This window comes from Lissotriton vulgaris, unplaced genomic scaffold, assembly GCF_964263255.1.
Source record: "Lissotriton vulgaris unplaced genomic scaffold, aLisVul1.2 SCAFFOLD_535, whole genome shotgun sequence".
NCBI classification, from domain to species: Eukaryota; Metazoa; Chordata; class Amphibia; order Caudata; family Salamandridae; genus Lissotriton; species Lissotriton vulgaris.
This window is the reverse complement of record NW_028250319.1, coordinates 605617-630123: the sequence shown is the minus strand read 5'-3', so window position 1 is coordinate 630123 and position 24507 is coordinate 605617. Positions and strand designations below refer to the sequence as shown.

The 24507-nt window shown below is 44.1% G+C and overlaps 1 protein-coding gene across 1 annotated transcript in view; it reads right to left on the bottom strand.

The window, feature by feature from the left end:
- Positions 1–24507, bottom strand: part of LOC147663291 (IgGFc-binding protein-like) — a 248438-nt gene that overhangs the window by 96204 nt on the left and 127727 nt on the right. Inside the window, exon 4 of the mRNA XM_086950554.1 lies at positions 18677–18894. Coding sequence (XP_086806680.1) covers positions 18677–18894 — 218 coding nt within the window. The remainder of the gene's footprint in view (positions 1–18676; positions 18895–24507) is intronic.

The following is a 24507-nucleotide window of genomic DNA, read 5'->3' as shown; positions in this document are numbered from 1 at the left end:
TGATTACAGATGATGCAGTACAGTATGCAGTACAAAAGGGGGTGGTAATGGACGGAGCATCTGAACCAATCAAACACTCACACCCAGTCAAAAGATTTGGGTTTAATCCATCACCGTTCTTTAGCCCACTCTGCCACGCCAGTTCAGACATGGCTATATGCAAATCAGTCTGACCCTGTGCCTCATGGGAACAGTCCAGCATGAACCGCCAAAATATGCCTTCCCTGGACCGGAAACTAGCTTCCGAGGACCAGTTTCTGGCATTCCAGCCGTGTTCAGCCCGGCTTGCTTGAATCCAGTGGCAAAGTGAGCAAGGGACTCACGTCTGAGCATACCCTGCCACACTTATGGCGGCCAAAAGCAGTACAAAAGGGGGTGGTAATGGACGGAGCATCTGAACCAATCAAACACTCACACCCAGTCAAAAGATCTGGGTTTAATCCATCACCGTTCTTTAGCCCACTCTGCCACCCCAGTTCAGACATGGCTATATGCAAATCAGTCTGACCCTGTGCCTCATGGGAACAGTCCAGCCCGAACCGCCAAGCCATGCCTTCCCTGGACCGGAAACAAGCTTCTGAGGACCGGTTTCTGGCATTCCAGCCGTCTTCAGCCCGGCTTGCTTGAATCCAGTGGCAAAGTGAGCAAGGGACTCACGTCTGAGCATACCCTGCCACACTTATGGCGGCCAAAAGCAGTACAAAAGGGGGTGGTAATGGACGGAGCATCTGAACCAATCAAACACTCACACCCAGTCAAAAGATCTGGGTTCAATCCATCACCGTTCTTTAGCCCACTCTGCCACCCCAGTTCAGACATGGCTATATGCAAATCAGTCTGACCCTGTGCCTCATGGGAACAGTCCAGCCCGAACCGCCAAGCCATGCCTTCCCTGGACCGGAAACAAGCTTCCGAGGACCGGTTTCTGGCATTCCAGCCGTCTTCAGCCCAGCTTGCTTGAATCCAGTGGCAAAGTGAGCAAGGGACTCACTCTGAGCATACCCTGCCACACTTATGGCGGCGAAAAGCAGTACAAAAGAGGGTGGTAATGGACGGAGCAACTGAACCAATCAAACACTCACACCCAGTCAAAAGATCTGGGTTTAATCCATCACCGTTCTTTAGCCCACTCTGCCACCCCAGTTCAGACATGGCTATATGCAAATCAGTCTGACCCTGTGCCTCATGGGAACAGTCCAGCATATAGGAGCATATAGCCATGTCTGAACTGGGGTGGCAGAGTGGGCTAAAGAACGGTGATGGATTAAACCCAGATCTTTTGACTGGGTGTGAGTGTTTGATTGATTCAGATGCCCCGTCCATTACCACCCCCTTTTGTACAGCTTTTGGCCACCATAAGTGTGGCAGGGTATGCTCATACGTGAGTCCTTTGCTCACTTTGCCACTGGATTCAAGCAAGCCGGGCTGAAGACGGCTGGAATGCCAGAAACCGGTCCTCGGAGGCTTGTTTCCGGTCCAGGGAAGACATGGCTTGGCAGTTCGGGCTGGACTGTTCCCATGAGGCACAGGGTCAGACGGATTTGCATATAGCCATGTCTGAACTGGGGTGGCAGAGTGGGCTAAAGAACGGTGATGGATTAAACCCAGATCTTTTGACTGGGTGTGAGTGTTTGATTGATTCAGATGCTCCGTCCATCACCACCCCCTTTTGTACCGCTTTTGGCCACCATAAGTGTGGCAGGGTATGCTCAGACGTGAGTCCCTTGCTCACTTTGCCACTGGATTCAAGCAAGCCGGGCTGAGGACGGCTGGAATGCCAGAAACCGGTCCTCGGAGGCTTGTTTCCGGTTTAGGGAAGAAATGGCTTGGCAGTTCGGGCTGGACTGTTCCCATGAGGCACAGGGTCAGACTGATTTGCATATAGCCATGTCTGAACTGGGGTGGCAGAGTGAGCTAAAGAACGGTGATGGATTAAACTCAGATCTTTTGACTGGGTGTGAGTGTTTGATTGATTCAGATGCTCCGTCCATCACCACCCCCTTTTGTACCGCAGTACAGTATGCAACACGCTGAGCACCATACGTACCACTAACTCATTGCACCATAAACAATCACCATGTGGCCTTATTAAGGCAAAATTCAGTAGCCAAAAGATATTCTTTCCAGTGCACTCTGCCTGAACCACGCATCATTGCAGGCTCCACACAAACCGACCCAATCTTAGTGCACCACAACTCATGAACCCTTTACAATAGAAGATTCTGTGTATTATTTCACATATAGTGCTCCTACCTTTGTGCAGCAGAAGTCATAAACCGTTTATGATTGAATATCTGTGTATGATATCATGATTACTATTCTACGTGCCCGTACCCACTTCAACTATCTATCTGTGTCTGTGTCCCTTATTATGTTTGTAAAATGCTGCTCCTGAGCCCTACCACATTATATTGTGCTGTAAAAAGCGTATGCAACCATCCTACCTCTGCCAGTAACAAACACTTCCGTTATGTAACTTTCTCTCGCTCATTGTAAAATTATGAACGTACAAACTGGATCATTGCAATATTGCAAAGAAAGTGTATAGTAAATGTATAAGTGTATGCTATTTCTAATTTTTTTCTTTTTTTTTGCATATTTATATAGCGCAAAGTCGACCCAAAACTATATCAGCAATTTACATGAGCACCGTATTTACAGTTCATTTTCAGGCATGCGTAGGTTATAACATTTCTCTACAAAAAGAGAATGTGGACGCGCCTCGAAGACTGATTTCCAGCACCAAGTTCCACAGTATATCTGAATGACCACATACATATATATTAACTGCCCTTCATGTACCAAAAACTGCAAACTAAAGCTTTCACAGACCTGTATTACTACAGCTACAACACTCCACTGAATGTACAACAAACATTCATATTCGCATTTATGCATCATGTCTACCATCTTTTAGGTGTTCAACTATGGATGGATGTAGGATCAGTGATTCCCCCTACCTTCCATGTTGGCCATGTTGTGGGACTTTACATACATAATGATACATTTGCGATTAAGACTCGGGTGACGGCAGCTCTATAACACGGACACCAGAATCAGTTGATTTCTCATATAGCTCACAACGGAACTACGCCCATAGCTCCGGAGTCATCGTTCACAGCCTTGTGCAGCATTTGCATACGTCAGTTCAGCCCACTCTGCATACGCTACCAGGAAAATACAACAATGCTACATGGCCCAGATTTCCATTGTAGTGATTTCTTACTTCCAAATCTAGTTGTCAGAACGGCACACACACACACTCCTTCATGGCTGGTATACACCCACAACACACCCATCTAGCACATGCGTCACTACACACGTGACCCTACCAATAAAAAACACGGTCGCACATGCTCTATGCCATTTTAGAGTTGCTCCCATCACAAGCGCTGTGTAATGGCCCGTCCTAATGGTTTGGACGCCTCATGTAGGCCTGAACTACCGAACAGGGGGGCCCACTATCACGTGCATGGCCTCTTCGGTCACTGAGTTAGTGGTACCGCAAGGACTGAGTGGGTGAGGAACCTGCGATGAAGATAGGTGCATAAGTGTGTCCTTTGCCATAGAGATATCAAGACTCAGCACCAAATGTGAGACTTCTTGGTGACAGAGCAGGACTGCATGATGTAGAACATACCCTGTCCGATAAAGGGTGAGCAGTGAGGCCTGGGTGCGCAGCGGAGGGAGTAGATGAGGTGCAGCAGACTCTATAAAAAATACGACGCAGAGATTTAGGGGTACGCAGTCCTATATACCGTATGTTATTGCATTTGTATTTTTTTTCCTATAGCAGGAAAGTTTTTATAGTCGGTCAAAAGTCTGTTGCTCGTGATGATTGAAACCACGTGTATCACTGTGCACCACTTGTTTTCACAACCGGATGGAAAACATTACTACTCTACTAATTCTTCATAAATCGAAGCCCATTGAACAAGTTGGAACTGTACAAATAGTTGTATTTTTAATGTGGGAGGGAAGGTGTTTGAAAGAGCGATGTTATTCTATTCCACATTAAGATAGTGACAATTACCAATCATAACATCTTTCTTTTACTATCTTTTAGATATATATCTTCAGGGTGCACTAGTCCTACCAATTAGGAAGAAACCCATTGTTAGCCACGAAGTCCTAGAGAACCTTAGGCCGATTTCTCTGCTACCATACTTAGCTAAGGTGGTAAATACTCAATTGATGGCTCATTTAGAGAAGGCTAATCTTCTGCATCCCTCCCAATGGGGTTTCCGGACAGGTTACTCGACTGAATCCGCCCTGCTGAGAGCTACAGAGACCATAAGACAATGTGCAGATGCCGGACACACCATGGCACTGGTAATGTTAGACCTCAGTGCGGGTTTCGACACTGTAGCTCATTTCACCTTGCTGCAGTGTCTGAACAAAGGTGGTGTCGCAGGATCTGCACTGAGTTGGTTGAAATCTTTCTTAACGGGCTGTAGCTTTCAGGTCCAATGGGGCTACCTTCAGTCCACTGAGGTAGCGTTAGAACAGGGGGTGCCCCAGGGCTCGGTCCTCAGTCCCACCTTATTTAATTTATATATGGCCCCTTTGGCTGAGGTGGTGCAAGCGTTTGGAGTGGTGTTAGTCTCCTACGCTGATGACACCCAACTGCTGATCTCCCTTTCCCAAGCGCCATCGGTCAAGGCGTCCAACTTTAAGGCTTGCATGCAGGCGTTGGCCTCTTGGATGAACAGGCATTGCCTAAAGCTAAATGGAGCCAATACCGAGGTGCTTGTGGTCGGAGGAGATAGGGTCAGCTGGACAGATGACTGGTGGCCACACTGTCTGGGCCCTACTCCTACTACTTGTAAGGAGGCTAAGAATCTGGGGATATGGGTGGACCCTACCCTTTCTTATGAGGGGCACATCCGGCGTCTGGTGGTAAAATGTTTTGGTGTTTTAAAAACACTAAACAAAACCTTGGATCTTCTCCCTCTAGAAGCGAGACGCACAATGACCCAGGCTCTGATCATGTCCCATATGGATTACGGGAATGTCTTATACCTGGGTGCATCGGAAAAAAGTATGGGACGTTTACAAGTTTAGCAAAATGCGGCTGCCAGGCTGGTTTTAAGATTTCCTAGAAGAGCAGCTTCTAAGCCTGCACTTGCGGCACTTCATTGGCTACCAGTTAAGAAGAGAGTCCTGTTCAAATCCCTCCTAACATGCCATCGTATTCTCTGGCACAAGGCCCCTCCTTACCTGGGAGACCTGGTTACTTGGTATGTGCCAGGCAGAGCTCTACGCTCAGGTGGGACAGGGAGGCTTGAAATCCCTCGGATCAAGAAAGCCAGAATGGGGGGACGTTCTTTCAGAGTCATAGTCACTCACAGTTGGAATAAACTCCCAGTGGGTCTCAGACTGGAAAGGTCCGAGGCCAAGTTCAGGAATCTCCTGAAAACTTATCTGTTTACTATTTAGGGGCGCTTTTATACGGAAAGGTGTTTTGCGGATGGTATTTGGCGGGTTTGCTCTCCACAACGCGGGGACATGCCGGGATGGCGTAACCAGGCGCTCTATTACCTACCTTATTATTATTATTATTAATACTATGTCCCGGTACGTGGTGGAAGACACACCGGTGACAGAAAGGTGAGCTGTGAATATTCTTTTTAGTCACTCGCTCCCTTCCTCTCTCCTTTGATAAACAAACGACGCACAATCTTATCTTCCCTTTTGTCTAACAGGTTGTGTTTCACAAATTGGCATTCCCCCCACCACCTCCAAAACTCAATATTTGAGGATTGAGCGATGATGCGTGGCCATCGTAACAACGGCTGAGAAGGTTGCTTTGACACGTGGTGGACCCTCTTTGAATCATGCCAATGGCACAAGGTGAGCAAAGAACCTTGTTTCTGTAGCAACGAGAAGTCACCTGTGGGCGGAGAGAGTGGATAGTGTGCAGCAGCTTGACTGTGTATGAATGTACAATTACCTTCGGGCAGTGAGAAAGGATAGGTTGGAACAGTCTTGGTGCGCAAGAAAAGGCACTCACCTCAGGGCTTTGGGAGTCAATGGGGTGCAACAGTCTGGGTATGCAGTAATGAGAACTCACCGCTATGCAGTGGGAGTGCATGGGGTATAGTATTCTGGGGGAAAAAGTTCACACAGACACCATCTTGTAGTGGAAGTTGATGTAATACAGTATCCTGAGTGTCCAAAGGCATAAAGCAGAAATATACTTGTGCAGTTGGATGTACTCTGCTATTACTAACTGTATACTACCTTTCAGATCACTAAACTTGAGGGTGCACTATGAACCAGCACATTTTTGGACACACAATGGAGGCAAAAAGGTGAGCTACGAAGATTGTCTCCAATATTAACACTACCTCACCTGCTCTATCTATTACTTTCTCTCTCTCAAACGTTCAATGTCATTTTTTCTCTCTTTCTCCCTTTCCCTCTCGCTCACATTGTTTCTCTTTCTCTTGTCAAGTTATGGATGCTGTTGTCCACTCTGCAGATAAATAAATCAAGGTTGAATTTAATACAGTCTGCAGTGTAGAACCAAAGCAGAACTCATGTTGTGAGCTCTGTTGGACACAGTGTATACAAAAGGTAGGCAGAGCGGCCTAGATACACAATGCCTTCAATTAATTGTGTTGCAAATAAACAATATTGTCCTGCATAATGACGTGATCTCTCACCTAATTCTGTCTCATCTTTGAATCATTTTGAAGACCTGTTAGACCATACTGTAGATGTGACGCCGTAGGCACTTCCCTACAGGTACCTCTTCAACGCGGGCCCATGAGAGGGGTGAGATCAGGCACACTGCACACGTGCAAATAACCAATATAGCCAAGTGTTATGTTAATTTGTGATCTTTGACCTCATTCAGTCATATCAATCTAATTTTAAACAATTCTTTTCATTTTTGTTTTGCAGGTTACCTACCCTCCTACCATTGGCGTCCATCTCACATTTTGTTTATTCTATTGTTATGTTAAAGTTACGTTTCTAGTTATTTATTTTTGTTGTAATAAAAGCTAATTTAAAAAGGTGTATACGTCTTATTTTTCTGACAACATTTCACGATTATTTAGTGTGAGAATCATATGCTCAGTATAATACTGAGGCTCATTCTTTACCAGCTCTTTACCAGAGTATGTAGCTGCGACTAAAGGTTCCCATGGAACATTTTAAAAACTCCAGCACAATTACTGTTTGGATTAGCAACATTGTGTGGTGAACTTCTGACCTGTGCGCTCACTTAAGTGTTCCATGAACTGTTACTATGGTAACAGGCTGTAAGAAGTTTGGAGGTAGGGTTGAAAGCTACTGGCTGTACAGAAGCCGTTATATTTACCCAGAATCCTCTACATGACAGAGGGGAAAGCAAACAGAGATGACAGAACACTGTGGGGCAGATTTACAAGACCCTTGCACCACTTTTGCGTCACTTTTCCCATGTTAAAAGTGACACAATTACTTTATGAGTAAAAGAAGTACACAACTCTTCAAAGTAACCTCAAGATAGGGCTGGAGAAATAGCCACTGACGTTACAAAATGTCATATACAATTTACCTACTTTGTACTCAACAATGAGCAATTTGTTATCGATCACAATTAGACAGTGTTGCTTCACAATTCACAGTGTGCAATTCACTAAATACTTGGTGCCTATTGAAATGGTACACGGGATTGTCGACATTACAAAACTTAGAAGCATGTTTACAAGGACGGCGTTAAAAATTATCGCTGCTTTAACAACAGCAAACTACAACTAAAACGGCGATAATGGACTTAAAAATCCTTTGTTGTCTTTTCAAAACTGCTACTTCCTATGGCAGAGTAAAAGCTGAGGATCCCGTCCTGCAATAGGAAACTTGGATTGCATTTTGAAAGAAAGAACACGAAAACCTACTCTTTCATAGGGTAGGGGTAAAAATGACTATTCCCACTCCACAGTAGGGAAAGCGTTCGTAGAGGGAGGGTAAAAATTACTATTCCCACTCAAGAGAGTGCAACAGTAGAGAAAGCGTTGGACAGCGTAGGATTAAACACTACTAATCCCACTCCAGATAGGGCAACAGTAGGGAAAGCGTAGGGGTAATAATTACTATTCCCACTCCAAAGAGTGCAACAGCAGGGAAAGCGTTGGATAGCGTAGGGGTAAAAATTACTGTTCCCACTCCAGAGAGTGCAACAGTAGGGAAAGCGTTGGATAGCGTAAGGGTAAAAATTACTATTCCCACCCCAATGAGTTTAACAGTTGGGAAAGTAATGATTTAATATATTAATAAAAATACATTTAATATCAATACCAATAAAATATTATTTAAAATAATTACCAATTTAATATTATGTAATATTTAATTAATTAACATACAAATAAATACTAGTTGTTAAAAATTAATTACTTGTTAATAATTAATTAATAACTAATACTTTTCAATAACAAAACATAATTATTAATAACAAGTCAAGTCAAGTCAAGTCAAGTCAAGTCAAGTCATAGAATTTATATAGCGCACTACATACCCAGAGGGTTTCAAGGCGCTTAGGAAGGGGAGGAGGATTACTTGTCAAATATCCACGTTTTAAGTTGCTTTCTGAATGCTTAGTGGTTCTGGGTAAGGCGAAGGTAAGCGGGGAGTGAGTTCCATGTTTTAGCAGCCAGGTATGAAAAGGATCTGCCTCCCATGGTGGTCTTGTTGATGCGAGGTACAGTGGCGAGGGCTTGGCTGGAAGAGCGTAGTTGGCGGGAGGGGGTGTAGAAGGACAGTCGTGAGTTGAGGCATTCTGGACCGATGTCGTAGAGTGATTTGTGTGCGTGGGTAAGCAGTCGGAAAGTGATCCTCTTATTGACGGGTAGCCAGTGGAGGTCTTTAAGGTGACCAGAGATGTGTTCGTTGCGTGGGATGTCTAATATGAGTCTGGCTGAGGCGTTTTGGATACGTTGGAGTTTCTTCTGGAGTTTTGCGGTAGTACCTGCGTAGAGGGTGTTTCCGTAGTCCAGTCGGCTCGTGACCAGAGCGTGGGTGACTGTTTTCCTTGTGTCGGAGGGGATCCAGCAAAATGTTTTTCTGAGCATGCGAAGAATGTTGAAGCAGGAAGAGGATACGGCGCTGACTTGTCTGTTCATTGAGAGTGAAGAATCCAGGATGACGCCTAGGTTCCGTGCGTGGTCTGTCGGGATGGGTGCTTTTCCGAGGGCTTCTGGCCACCAGGAGTTGTCCCATGCAGAGGGGGATGTACCTAAGATGAGGACTTCTGTTTTGTCTGAGTTCAGTTTCAGACGGCTTTGTTTCATCCATTCGGCGACTTCTTTCATTCCTTCGTGTAGGTTAGTTTTGGCGGTGCTGGGGTCATTGGTGAGAGAAAGGATCAGTTGAGTGTCATCCACGTAAGAGATGATGTTGAGGTTGTGTTGGCGTGCGATGGCCGCGAGGGGGCTCATGTATACGTTGAAGAGGGTGGGGCTGAGTGAGGATCCTTGTGGTACGCCGCAGATGACTTCAGAGGCCTCGGACTTGAATGGTGGAAGGCGGACTCTCTGGGTTCTTCCGGTGAGGAACGAGGTGATCCATTCAAGTGCTTTTCCTTGGATTCCGATGTTATTGAGGCGTTGTAAAAGGGTTTTGTGGCAGACTGTGTCGAATGCTGCAGAGAGGTCAAGGAGGATGAGGGTGACTGTGTCTCCATTGTCCAGTAGAGTTCGGATGTCGTCTGTTGCTGCGATGAGGGCGGTCTCAGTGCTGTGTTTTGCTCGGAAGCCAGATTGTGAGGGGTCGAGGGATTTGTTGGCTTCGAGGAAGGCGGCGATCTGGTTGTTGACAGCTTTCTCGATGACTTTGGCCGGGAATGGAAGAAGCGAGATGGGGCGGTAATTTTTGAGTTCGGTGGGGTCCGCTGTGGGTTTTTTCAGAAGGGCGGTGAGTTCAGCGTGTTTCCAGTCTTCCGGGAAGGTGGCGGAGTTGAAGGAGCAGTTGATGACGTCTCGGAGGTGCGGTGCTATGACGGAGTCTGCTTTGTTGAAGATGTGGTGAGGACATGGGTCTGTGGGGGATCCTGAGTGGATGGAGTTCATCAGGCGGATGGTGTTCTCAGTGGAGATTGGGTTCCAGTCGTTAAGGGTGTTCACGGGGGGAAGATGATCAGCAAATGGTAGGGTGGGTTGGTTTCCGGGTTGGTTGTCAAAGCTGTTGTGGATGTCTGCAATCTTGTTGTGGAAAAATGAGGCTAGGGAGTCGCAGAGGGTTTGAGAGGGGGTGATGTCGTTGGAGTTGGCCGAGGGATTGGAAAATTCCTTGACGATGTTGAAAAGTTCCTTGCTGTTGTGAGCGTTGTTGTCAAGTCGATCCTTGAATGCTGTTTTCTTGGCTTTTCGGATTAGTTGGTGGTGAATGCGGGTGGCGTTTTTGAAGGCGTCCTTGGTGCTGGTGGTTGGGTCTTTTTTCCAGGCCTTTTCAAGGGAGCAGCAGAGTTTCTTGGACTTCTTGAGATCATCGTTGAACCATGAGGCCTTCTTGCTGCCAGGTTTGTTTTGACGTTTTTTCATTGGTGCTAAGGTGTCAGCGGTGTTGGATAACCATAGGGTGAGGTTGGCGGCGGCTTCGTTAGCGTTAGAAGAGAGGGCTGGGGTGTTTTGAAGGAGCGATGCGGAGATTTGGTCCGTGGTGATTTTGTTCCAGTTTCTTTGCAGGGTACGTTGGAAGTGGGTGCTGGGTTTTGGTTTGTTGTAGGTGAAGTGAACGCATCTGTGGTCAGTCCAGAAGAGGTCAGTGGTGTGGCTGAAGGAGACATGGTTGCTGGATGTGAAGATGGGGTCGAGTGTGTGACCTGCGATGTGGGTGGGGGAAGTGACTAGTTGTTTAAGTCCGAGGTTGGCGAGGTTGTCCACGAGGATGGCGGTGTTGCGGTTGTTGATCTTTTCGAGGTGAAAGTTGAGGTCTCCCAGAAGGATGTAGTCTTTGGAGGGGAGTGCGTGTGGGGTGATGAAGTCCGTGATGTCTTCACTGATTTTTGCGCGGGGTCCTGGTGGTCTGTAGAGGAGGGTGCCTCTGAGTGTGGTTTTGGGGTCGATGTGGATCTGGAAGTGAAGGTGTTCGGAGTTAGCGAGGTTGGCGTCAGAGCTGGTTGAGATGCGGATTGATTTCTTATGGACGATAGCGATTCCTCCTCCTGTGTGGCTGGTACGGTCTTTGCGAGTGATCTTATAGTCTTCAGGGATGGCAATGGTGATGTCTGGTGCGGAGGAAGCATTCATCCATGTTTCCGTAAGGAAGGCGATGTCCGGAGAAATGGTGTCTAGTAGGTTCCATAGGTCAATGGCGTGCCTGTGGACTGATCGGGTGTTGAGAAGGATGCATTGTAGGTGGTTGGGGTCGGGAATCTGTGGTGTGGTCGTAGCGGAGATGTTGGCGGTGCCGCTGAATTTGCAGGAGAAGCAGGAGAAAAGTCCATGGGTTTGTCCAGGGGCGGCTTGGACGCAGTTGGGAGTGCGGCCGGGGTTAAGGGCTAGGAGGGTGGCGGCATCGTAGGTAATGCGGGAGGGCTGGGAGAGACGGGGGGCCAGGGGGTCTGGCGCTGGGCGCGGTCCAGGCGCGGACGGGCGTAGACGGGCTTACCTTTGGCGCACCTTCGGCGCGGGTTGGGCGCGGTCGCTGCGCGTGAACGCTGCGCGCGGGAACTCCTGTCATATATGGGTGGTGGAGGGGGAGGGGCGAGGGCGTCTCAGCTGGGAGGCGGGGCGGGCTATAGATGACCATAATAACAACACCAACAAAATGGAGGCGGAGGGGGGAGCACAGCGGAAACGCGCTAAAGCAGAAAAAGCGGCGCTTTTAAATTGTAAAGTGCTAAATTATCAGATCGGCAGCTAGGCAGCTAGGCACACAGCAGGCAGAAGTGATACCAATTAATAATTAACAGTAAATTAATTATCACTTCAAAAAATTATTTTTAATATGTAATTAATTACAATTACATCACTTCCCACCATATTCCCCTATAAACCCACAACCCGCTACAGTAAATAATGTAATACAATTATCATAATTAGCAAACAATTAATTAATACAAATTAATTACCAATTATTACAAATTAATTACCAATTAAAAATAAATTAACAATAAATAAAAAATCAATACCAATAAATAAAAAAAAATATTTACCTAATTACAATTAAATTACTTGCCACCCTATTTCCCTAAAAACCCACAACCCTCTATGGAAAATAAATTAGGAAAACGAACATAATTATCAATTAATCAATTAATAAAAATTATTCACCAATTAATACAAATTAATTACCAAATAAAAATGAATTAACAATAAATTCAAAATGAATACTAATAAATAAATACAAATATGTAATTAATTACAAATAAATTACTTCCCACCCTATTCCCCTATAAACCCACAACCCGCTACAGAACCAAAAAGCAAAATTAAATTAAAAATATTTTATAATTTCAAAAAATGAATATTTATTTTAATATACTTAAATTACTTCCCACCCTATTCCCCTATAATCCCACATCCCTCTACACAATTAAATTACGAAAAAATTAAATAACATGAAATGCATTACTTAAAATAAATTAAACATACATTACAACAATAATATTCATTTTTCACACATATACTAACATACAAAACACTTTAAAAATTCGATATTATTAAAAATTCAATATATTTTAATGCCTATAATATATACTTTGATTATTTTGAATTCTATATTTTCTCAATCAATATTATATTACTTACCTTCAATTCGATATTTTTAACCACTATATTGTGTCCATTCGATATTTTGTCCATTCTATATTTTTACTTAGATATTATGGCCATTCTATATATTTTTTAGATATTATGTCTAGTTACCGTTAGTTTTTATGGATCACTGACAGAATATCGACAGTCAGAATATTGAGGTACAAAAATATCGATGTCCAGAATATTGAAGTTCTATCTACAGAATAGTAAGTACAAAAATATCGTTGTTAAAAATATCTTTTTTATGTATTAAAAATAATGTAAAATAAAGTGAATAATAGATATATAATTAAAAAAACATTAACATTATTATAAAATGCTTACACTTATAAGTAATACATATAATGTAAAAATACATTAAACATAGATATGTATAACATATATAGATACCTAATATTATTTATAAATAATAAATAATTATTTTAATAACATAAATTGTATAAAAAAATAAACAATCATGAATACATATTTACACATACATAAATAATATAAATCAAAAACAAAAAACATATATAACAAATTAAAATAATATTTTTGTTCATTTTTTAAAAATACATTTAACACTACATTAACTAAAACAGTAGAGAAAATATTGTATAGCGGAGGGGATATAACTACCATTCCTACTCCAGAAAGTGCAACAGTAGGGAAAGTGTTGGATATCGTGGGTGTAATAATTACTATTCCAACTCCAGTGAGTGCAACAGTAGGGAAAGTGGTGGACAGCCTAGGGGTAAAAATTACTATTGCCACTCCAGTGAGTGCAACAGTAGGGAAAGTGTTGGATAGTGTTGGGTTAAACATACTTTTCCCACTCCAAAGAGTGCAACAGTAGGGAAAGTATTGAATAGCAAACGAGTAAAAATTACTATTCCCACTCTAGAGAGTGCAACAGTAGGGAAAGTGTTGGATAGCGTAGGGGTAAAAACTACTATTCCCCCTCCAGTGAGTGCAACAGTACGTAAAGTGGTGGAGAGCGGCGGGGTAACAATGTCTTATCCCACTCCAGTGAGTGCAACAGTAGGGAAAGTATTGGATAGCGAAAATGTACAAATTACTATTCCCAATCCAGAGAGTGCAACTGTAGGGGAAGTGTTGGATAGCAAAGGAATAAAAATAACTATTCCCCCTCCAGTGAGTGCAACAGTAGAGAAAGTGTTGTATTGCAGAGGGATAAACATTACTATTCCCACTCCAGTGAGTGCAACAGTATGGAAAGTGTTGGATAGGGTAGGGGTAACATTTACTATTCCTAATTCAGAGAGTGCAGCAGTAGGCAAAGTGTTGGATAGAGTAGGAATAAAAATAAGTATTTCTAATCCAGTGAGTGCAAAAGTAGGGAAAGTGTTGGATACCAAAGGGTTAAAATTATTAAATAATTATTCAAATTAAATAACCAATTAATAATTAATTAATAATACATTAATTATAAGTACTAATAAATAAATATTAATATACGCGTTATAATAATTAAATTATTCCCACACCATTCTCCTATAAACCCACAACCCACTCCTAAAAAAAGAACACACTTAATATAATTATATATTTATCAATTATTAGTAATTAATAACCAATTAATAATTAATTAATAATACATTGTGTATAATAATAAATAAAAATATTGTTTTAAAAAGTAATAATAATTAACTTATTTTCCACCCTATTCTCCTATAAACCCACAACCCACTCTAAAAAAATAACACAATTAATATAACTACCAATTCATTAATTATTAATAATTATTAACACATTAATAAATACAAATAATATATTAATTATAAATCATTATAATAAATACAAATGAATAAAACATGTTTATAATTAAATGACATCCTACCCTATTCCCATAAAATCCCACAACCCCCTACAGAACTAAATTGCACAAAAATTAATTTTCAAAAAAGTAATTACTACTAAAGATGTAACACATATATAAAAAACTTATACCAAAAAATTACATCACATACTTTTAACACACATATTATAATACAGAACACTGATATAAATATCGATATTATCAACAATATTTTTACAAGCGATATTACTGACTTCGATATTAAATAACATTTCTTACCTTACTGTTGATATTCTGTTCAACAATATACTTGCTTTCGATATTCTTGTACCTCGATATTTCAAACTCAATATTGTTGTAGTTCGAAATAAACAACTTGATATTCTGTCTGTTCACCGTTTCAGGCCACTATCCAATGAATTGGAAAAAAAGCGTTGGTATGCCCCCTTTTAAAGAAAGCCTCCTTTAATCGGAGAGATAATATAAAAACTACTGACCCATATCTAGGCTTCCTCTACCCCTAGGTACATTCTAGATGCCCACAAAGTTTTGGATCCCTTTCAACACAATTGCAGACCTCAACGTTCCATGGAGTCAGCTCAATTGATTGCCATAGAAGAGATGCGTAAATTGGTGGATCACGGAGGGAGGGTGTACTAATACTTCTCAGTTACTCAGCTGCATTTGATATGGTGAACCATTCAATGCTTGCCAGATGTTTAGAGAGTGTCTGCATTAGAGGTGCAGCCCTTACTAGCCTACAATCATCCCTATCCAACAGATAGCAAAGGGTCTTTGGAGATATCACATCAGACCCTTTCTCCTTATCCAGCGGAGTACCACAAGGATCGTCTTTATCACCTACACTTTTCAACTTTTATGTCACCCCTCTGATGAAACTCATTCGGTCATATAGGTTTGTTGCAGTATCCTATGCAGATAACACACAATTATTTGTATCAATGTCATCTGATGTTGATGAGGCAGCCAGCAACTTTCCAAACTGATTGGCCAATAGAGTCATCTGGATGCAGGACAACTGCCTAAAGTTGAATTCACAAAAGACTGAAGTAATTAATTTTTGGCAAATCAGATCTTTTCGGAAAAGTTGAGGTGGGTGGCAAATCTTGGACAATGAACCCACCCTGTTAAGAAAGCAAAAACCCGGGAGTGCTATTTGACAATCAGTTGTGTTCATCAGCTTATATTAAACAGATCACCTCTGCATGTGTCCATCTCCTTAGAGCTGTGAGGACAATACTTCCATTCATTCCACAAGAAATGCAGAAAATGGTAGTGGTGGCCCTGGTATTATCTATATAGATGATTGTAATGCATTGTATATGAGTACTGAGAAACGCTTGCTATTGACGCTCCAATCCCGCCAAAATGCTACTGCCTGTTTACTTTTGGGAATACCCAAATGTGCTTCTGTCTACAAAAACATTAGGAAACTTCACTAGCTACCTGTCAGCGAAAGAATCAAATTCAAGGCCAGTGTAATTTCAAGATATCTTTGCCTGCCACGTATCATGATCATGGCAAGGCTTGTCTCACTCAGAAAATAAACAAGGCACGATGCTTAGCTTGAAACTCTGGAACTCCTTGCCGCTGCAATTGAGATCTGAATCAAATTACTCCTCTTTCAGAAAGTCTCTAAAGACATGGCTTTTTACTAACAGCATAACCTGTTATTAATCGGTAAGTTGGTATTTTGTATGGTTCTTAGTAACTGTTAGCCTCAGGATGCCTGAACAGTTGCACACTCTACTTACTTACTGAAAAAAACATGGAACCCTGTGATTTGAAACTGGAGCTTTTTCTCCCATCTGCCCTTTCAGTACCAGGTACCGAATGATCTGATTGGCTAACTGCAAACTAGAGGAAAATGTTGTGGCTGCCACTACCTTACTTGGGGGCTAAATACTGGTGTCCTTAACTTCTATTAAAAGCAATATATATATAGGCAGGTTAGAGACACCCGGATCCTATTGCACTTGTGAGCAGGACCTAGAAATTCTTAGGGCGAACATTAAATAAATGCAATTCTTGCTGAAAATTCTGCAGAACTGGCAAGGGACCCAGTCGACCTTCCTGCCCTTGCATGCCTCCACAATACCGTATGAGTGACTCTTGCACACCCATCCTGTGGGAGTACTAAGGGTACCTGAAAAGAATAAACAAAATATATGAAAAAAATACAATGTAGGTTGGTGTCCATAGGCAGCTCGTGGTAGATTGATCACAGTACCTGGCTGAGTGCAAGTAACTGTAGCCAACCACAATGCGCATGACTGAAGGTCATGCACATGGGAATTTGGAGTATTGGTGGGTTGCGTGCATGACCTGCCCGAAGGCTTTTTACTTTTTTTGTTTTTATAAAACTAACTCATAAAGGAGGAGTTTCGGCTTAAGAAGCAAAAACAATTATGGGTGTTTGCCAGGGTGTGAGGGGTCATTGCTGTTTTTTTTCCTTTTGATCAGTTGAGGAAGTATGCTGTTGACTTAGCCAACAGGGTCTCTGTCAACGTAATGCCTGCCCAACAATTTGGCAGGCAGTGTTCTTCATCACATTACCCTGTCAGTCAAACTTTAAATCAGGCCCAAAGAAATAAAGTCAGCAGGCGGGTGCTCATACCCCGCTCTTCAGGGTGATATGAAGTGAAGAAGGAGCCATATGGCACCATCTAGTGGCTCACTGGTGTATTTCTGGGAAATAAATCTCTCCCTTGGAGATGTTTTAAAGGTGAGGAAACTGCAGTCAGAAATAGTATCCACCATAAAGAGTGTTACCGAAAGAAAGTGACTTGTTCTTCTAAATTAAGATGCACAGGATGTGGAAAAGCCATCTGCTCTGGCCTTTAATGCTGGAACAGGCCTTTAATGGCTGGTATTGGCCTCTACAGTGGGCTCCAAGGCTATAGTAGTGAACATTTAGCAGCTGTTAGACTCCACATGCAGAGACCGTGCATCTGCTGAGTGTCTAGCAGCTATTTGATCCCACATGAAGTAGCTATGAGTCTGTTGTGTATTTAACAGCTGCCAGATCTCCCATTTAGCAGTTGTGCATCTGCTAAGTGTCTAGTAGCACTTTGATTGCACATGAAGTAGATCTGACTGTAATGAGCATCTAACAACTGTTAGATCTCACCTGCACGAGCCTTGAATCTGCTGAGTGTCTACCAGCTGTTAGATCCCACATCGAGCTTGGCGGTCGTCTAGAAACCATAACAATGTACCATTATACTGGTGATACACAACTCTATTTGAAAGTATTCTTTTATTCAGACATCTAAAGCCTCAAACATTGCCCGCACTTCATCCAGACATGGATGATCAGCACCTACCGGAAGTTCTAACCAACCAAGAGAGAATTCTTTTATTTGTCAAAAACCTGGTATGACATGACATGATAATAACATGACCATTGATAATTTTGAATCTGAACTTAACCGAATGCCAAGTCACTTGGATTCACCCTGGACATCAATGTCACCCTCAAGGAGCACACTGTCAAAAAAAAAGATGGACTGGAACCAGCTCCCTCAGAAAGTGACATCAGAATTGTTGTTTGAATCACAGAGCTCTTGCATCTGGATAGTGTTTACTCCCTGCTCCATTGCTTATCATAATCTGCACTGGCACCGCTTAAAGGCATTCTACACACCGCAGCAAGACTCATGCAGAGCCTGAAAAAATATGATCACACCACCCCCATCCTAATGGAACACCATCGACTCTCCTTGCCAACCACACTATCTTCTAAACCAGCTGTATCATTCACAAAGCCATCACAACCATCATCCTCACTTATCTTGAAGACATGCTCACCATCTCTGGGTATTTGTGGTGTACTTTCAGCCAGGAAACCATCAGACTGCAGACTTAGAAGTGTAAAAAAGACAAAACAAGACAGCAGGCATTTATTGTCATGCAACTATGAACTGGAACAGCAACCCTGCCTCCTTCAGACCACCCCAACGCTGCTCCAATTTAGGAAAGAGTTGAAGAACACTACCACACAATGCATTACTTCTTATTTATTTTCTGCACTGAAGTAAATATGTTATATGACAACAGCCACCTTTACTAACTGAAAGGCCTGAAATGTACACAGTGAGTCCTTTCTTACCACCATCTCATTTCCACACCATCCTGCCCGTGGAATAGATTTAATTTGGACCACTCGTTCGTTTCCCTCCAGCTTAAGAGAAGTTGTGGCTGTGCAGTTCGTATCCGCAAAATGCATCTGTGTAAAGCTGTAATTGAACCTCTCCAGGAGGCACTTGTTGAGAGATAATGTCATTGCTGAACCTTCACACTGCACAGTCGGAAAGATGTCACTGCGACCTGCAAGAAAACACGACTGGTGAGAAATAATCATGGAAAGCATATTTAGCACTCCAATAGTTTACAATTCTGCAAGACACGCCCTTTCTAATTGGTATTCTCACAATCAAACACAATAACCATCAAATGCACACCGGGTATTTCCGGCCCAATGCTTCACATATTTACACTGAGTACAGTCTTTCTCTTAAAGTATGTTGCTCATGTTGGCCGTACATCCCAGACACCAGCCCTAAGTACAGGACACAGAGGTCAGAGGTCGAAGCAAGGGGTAAGTCATGGAAACTGAGTTGGACTACTTGTATTCGTAGCTGTTTCCCTTCCGTGCTTACGGCTCAAAATAGCCAGTATTAGATATGTAGAAAAACCTATTACCTATTACCGACACTCAAACTCCACACAATATACAACACACAGCATAGGTTTTTACATGCATATACACAGGAATACAGAAAGGGACTTTTGGACTTTCCCAGTCAGTAATTCGCCTTACTTGAGAAGTGCAATTTAGGCATTAGTTTCATGGGCAAGCCTTCACAATTTAGGTCAGTGCATGTGATTTAGAAGACCAATATATGAGCTAAGAAGGTCATCTCTTCCACAACTGCTTTACAAAAGCTGATCGAGATAATAACCATGACAATACAACTTATAAAGTGTCCTCTCCATTGCTCTGAACTGCCACATTCCAGTTATTCATCATCCTTCAATCATTCTCCCACCAGCTAATCGGTGTCCCGCCACAGGAGTTGGAAACTATGATGGTCAACGTGGAGGCTGCAAGGAGTGCACCTGCGTTGCCTGGGTAACTCGCTCTTTGGAAAATGTAAGCATGGTGCAGTGTGGCATCGTCCATAGTGGCTCCACCCTTTGCCTGTGCCCCGCCTCTTCCTTGGAATGATAGAACTTTCTATTATGACATTCCAACTGTTGAGAGAGTATTCCCCTCAGTGAAGAGCTGTGCCTGAGCTGTGCCTGACCTGTGCCTGTGCTGTGCCTGTGCTGTGGCTGAGGTGTTACCAATAAACTTCTCTTCAAGCGCATTGTCCTCCTGGTCCTTCATTTAATTTTTTTTTTTTTTAAACAGTTTTTATTGCAGAGTCATGATTCATACATTGTAGTTATACATGTGTTACAACCTTGATCGTCTCTTGAATCCACCCTTATTCCATTCCTTACACAGCCTTGACACCTACAACCCTGAGGTCGGGCAGCGTTAAACAAGAAGGTGTCACAATCAATGTTTCCAAAATATAATTGCTTCGATTTCGCAAGTAGTTCAAATGTCTGCATTTGGCTTTATTCCCGTGCTCCCTTCTACTTCCCGCTAACTAACCCCAACCCCCCCCCTCAACTTCCACCACCCGTGCTCGGAGCTTATGCAGTTTATATCCGTTGTTGTCCTCAGGAGTTGTTAGTTATCTAGGTCTGTGATGCGCCTGGTGCGTCTTGAGGATTAATCTCATCCGATTCCTGCAACTCCCCAGTGTCTTGCAATGTGCTGTCTCGTAATGCCTGCACTATTGCTTCCCATGCTGCCGCTGTGGTCATTGCTCTGTTGTCTAGTTTCCGGCGTGCCATTTGTTATCGCAGTGTGCTTTCGGCAGTCGCCCACTTCAAGAGCTCGTTTACCCATCTCTTATGCGTGGGACCCGTTCTCGCCTTCCAAAGTCTTGTGATTTCTCTTTTGGCTAGAAGAAGGCCCATATCAATGAATCTGCTAGTAACTTTATTTTTGGGAGCGTGTGGGAACCAGTGTAGTATACTGATGGCCATATCAAAGTGTAGGCCCCTCTCAGTCACTTCGTATAGCAAACTTCCTACCGCTCGCAAGTAATCCCTCAAGTCTGGACAGGACCAAACCATGTGTTCCATTTCTGCCCCTTCTGCGGCACATCTGGGGCATACCGCCACCACCACTCCGAAATATTTTCTGATTTTCCCGGGTGTCAAGTATGCCCGATGTGGGATGTAGAAGTGTATTTGTTGGAAGCATGCGTTTCTCATGCTCTTCCATGCTCGCCGCACTATTTGCGCCCAAGCTGTCTCTGGGATCTCTTTCTTTAAGTCAGCTTCCCATTTAGCTTTCAGCGCAATTAGGGAAGGCAAGTTTTCTCTTAACATCCTAGAGTACAGGCATGTTACTGCTTTATACGTCCCCGCCGCCATCATAGTATACTGACAAGCCATGGTTGTTGTGGCTTCCGAAAGTCCCCCTTTCCAATGTGCCTGTATAGCTCTGGTCACCGCCGCATGTAATAGATAGCCTCCCCTCGGAAGGTCAAATCTTTCTTGTAGTGTCTGATATGGTATTAATACCCCATCTTCATACAGATCTCCCAGGACCTAAGTCCCGCATCCTCCGAGTACTGTAGTTGTGACCAGTCTCCCCCATGTGGGAGCGCCGTTACCACCCCCTGAGGTATCTCAGGTGCATATGGGTGCTTGACTCCCGCCCGGCGTTGGGATCGGTTCCAGCAGAGCCTAAATGTCTGCTCTTCAAGAGTCAAATCGCTCAAGGTCAGCTTCTGCTGCAAGGCAATATAAGCGAGAACGTGTCTCGGCGTGCCTCCATTTCTCTCTTGTTCCGGGCCTTGGTATACCCTCGCCACCTCCTGCATGTAAAGCTGCAGATGGGTAGTAGAGTTTGAAGTCTGGCACGCTAACCCTCCCTCGTCCTTCGGGCGGTGGAGTGTTTTGAGCGCAACCCTGCATCTGCCCGATCCCCATAAGAACGATGTCAATTGCGATTTTAAGAGTCGGAAAATGGGGTTGGGTATCCACACGGAGAGCGTGCGGAAATAGTAAAGAAGGCGAGGGAGAATGATCATTTTCAGTAGTGATATTCGGCCAGTTGCCGAGAGCGGGAGAGTAGCCCAAAAGGCCATGCTTCCTTTCAGTGCTCGCATACATCGGCCTATATTGCCGTCCAGCATATCTGCTGCCATGTGATATACGTAGAACACTAGGTATTTTAAGCATGTGGGGTCCAAGGTAAACATAGGGCAATGGAGAGGTCGCGTTTCTCCCTTCCGCACAGGGAATATACATGTCTTGGACCAGTTGACCTTTAGACCCGACAGCTCCCCAAAGCGCGCAAGAAGTCTCTCTGCGCCTTTCAGCAGCTCTTCTGCATCCTCAAGGAATAGTAAAAGGTTGTCTGCGTATAAGGAAATAAAGTGTCTTTCTCCTCTACCGTCTATTCCCCTGTAGTGCTTCCCCATTCGGACTTCAGCTGCGAGAGGTTCAATCTCCAAGGCGAATAGCAGGGTATTGTCGCGAAACGAGAGGTCCCACCCGCGGATGCGTACAATACTTTGGTCCATTGGATATAGCCTTCCCCCATTCCAAAGCGTTCCATGACCTCATATAGGTACGTCCATTCTAGACTATCGAATGCTCAATATCTATGGACAGAATCATGGGTGCCTGCCCCTCTGGGTGAGCGTCATCTAGCAGTCCTATGAGCCTTCTGATATTTGTGGTTGTATTGCGTGTGGGAATGAATCCGGACTGGTCTTTGTGGACCAAGCCAGTCATGTGTTGCAACAATCTGGCAGCTAATATACTGCTTAGAATTTTGTAGTCCGTGATGAGCATAGATAATGGCCGATAAGAAGCCGGATCGCCGCTCTCCCTTCCTGGTTTTAAGAGTGGGATCACCAAGGGCTCTCGCATGGATTGAGGCAAGTGGCCCACAGTTCTAGCCTCATTATATACCGTTTGGAGTGGTGGAGCCAACAGGTCTAAATATTTACTATAGAATTCAATGGGCAATCCATCTGTGCCCGGTGTTTTATTGCGGGCCATTCTCAGTATGGCCCCTCTAATCTCGCTCTGCTCAATGTCCTTACCCATGTCGTCTGCTTGCTCTTGATCTAACGGTGGCAGTAGTGACCCCTCAAGGAATGCGTCAATGTCTTCCTTTTGCCCCTCCAGTGCACTCTTGTAAAGTGCTTCATAATAGCCCGAAAACTGCTGAGTATCTCTGTCTGGGTGTAAAGCAGGTGTCCCTTTCCATCCTCCAATGTTAGGATCGGGGATCGACGCTTAGTGGGGTTAGCCAACCAAGCCAACAGCGTCCCATCCTTATTTCCCTCAGAGTGTGCCCTCACTTTGTAGGCCTTATGATTGCTCCACTTCCACCGCTACCGCCTCTCTAGCTTTGCACATCGCCTCCTGGAGCTCCGGGCGACCCGGGCGCCTACTCTCCACTGCGCACAGTTTGCCTTCCACTTTATCTAGATCTTCAAACAGCACTCTCCGCACTCCTGCATACTTACTGATACATAGGCCCCGAATAACTACCATGAAGGCGTTCCATTCCATCGCCCTGGCTGTCGTGGTGCCGTCATTTTCATCAAAGTATTGCGTTATCCCTACCTCCAGTGCTGCCTGTAACATTGGATCGTCCAACGTCTCCGCCCTCAGTTTCCATGTTGGGCTACTTGAGATCTCGGTCATCCAGTCAAGCGTAATCATCATGGGGTTATGATCTGAAGTCGTTCTGGCGAGGTATTCCGCTCGCGCGACCGTCATCATTACTGATGGCGAGCACAACACCGTATCCAGTCGGACATGCAGATCGTGTAGGCTAGAATAGTATGAGTAATCTCTTTCCGCTGGGTGCTGTGTCCTCCAAGCATCTACCAGCCTCCACCTCTCTCCTGCCAGTCTAATCTACCTTTGCTAGTCGGTGTACTGATGATTCTCTAAGCGGCGGGTGAGACCTGTCCAATGCGACATCCGCCACTGAGTTAAAGTCCACGTCTATCAATACAGGGCCTGCTAGAATGTGTGCCAGCGCTCCAGAGAGTCGGGTCAAAAAGGACAACTGGTCAGTGTTTGGAGCATATACACTACATAAGGCTTTGTCTTGTCCTCTCAGCTTTCCTTCTATTGCTATGTATCTACCCTCCGGATCTATGATTTGTCTAGTCAATTGGAAAGGGGTCCCTGCCCTGATCCAAATCAGTGCCCCCCTAGCGAATGCGGAGTACGTTGTGTTGAATAGCTGTCCCCTCCATCTACGCTGTAATGCTAGCCCTTCCTGCTTCGTCAAGTGCGTTTCTTGGAGCAATGCAATATGGATCCCCCTACGGGTCAGATAGGCGTGTATTTTATGTTGTCTCGCCATTGTGTGTAGCCCTCTCACATTCCAGGTCATGCATTTCACTGTCCCTTGTTATCCATTATCCCATCCCAACCGATTCAGTGTACAATAATTCCTTGCCCCTGCAGAAGTGGTGGTGTCCCCGAAACATGTCTCCGGATTGACTCGTATTCCCCCCTCAACATAACCAAAAACAATTAGACTCTCAGAGCAAACATTCCCAACTTTCTCCCCCCTCCCCCCCAGGACAGGTCCCTATATTGAGCTATTAGTTCCCATCCAAACTCGATGAAAACAGTTTAACTTCCCCGGTGATTCACAGTCGTCACTGTGAGAGCCTTAAGGGCCAATAGGGTGCGGCTCTAGACCAAAAGGCGGCTGCGTCAGCCCTACCCCCGCCTCAAGGATCCCCCCAGAAATAGCTGCGGTGACCCATTACGTTTGGTTCTAGTTATTTGTGCATTTTAGCTTCGGCCCCCCAGTTACCAGTTGCGACCTCC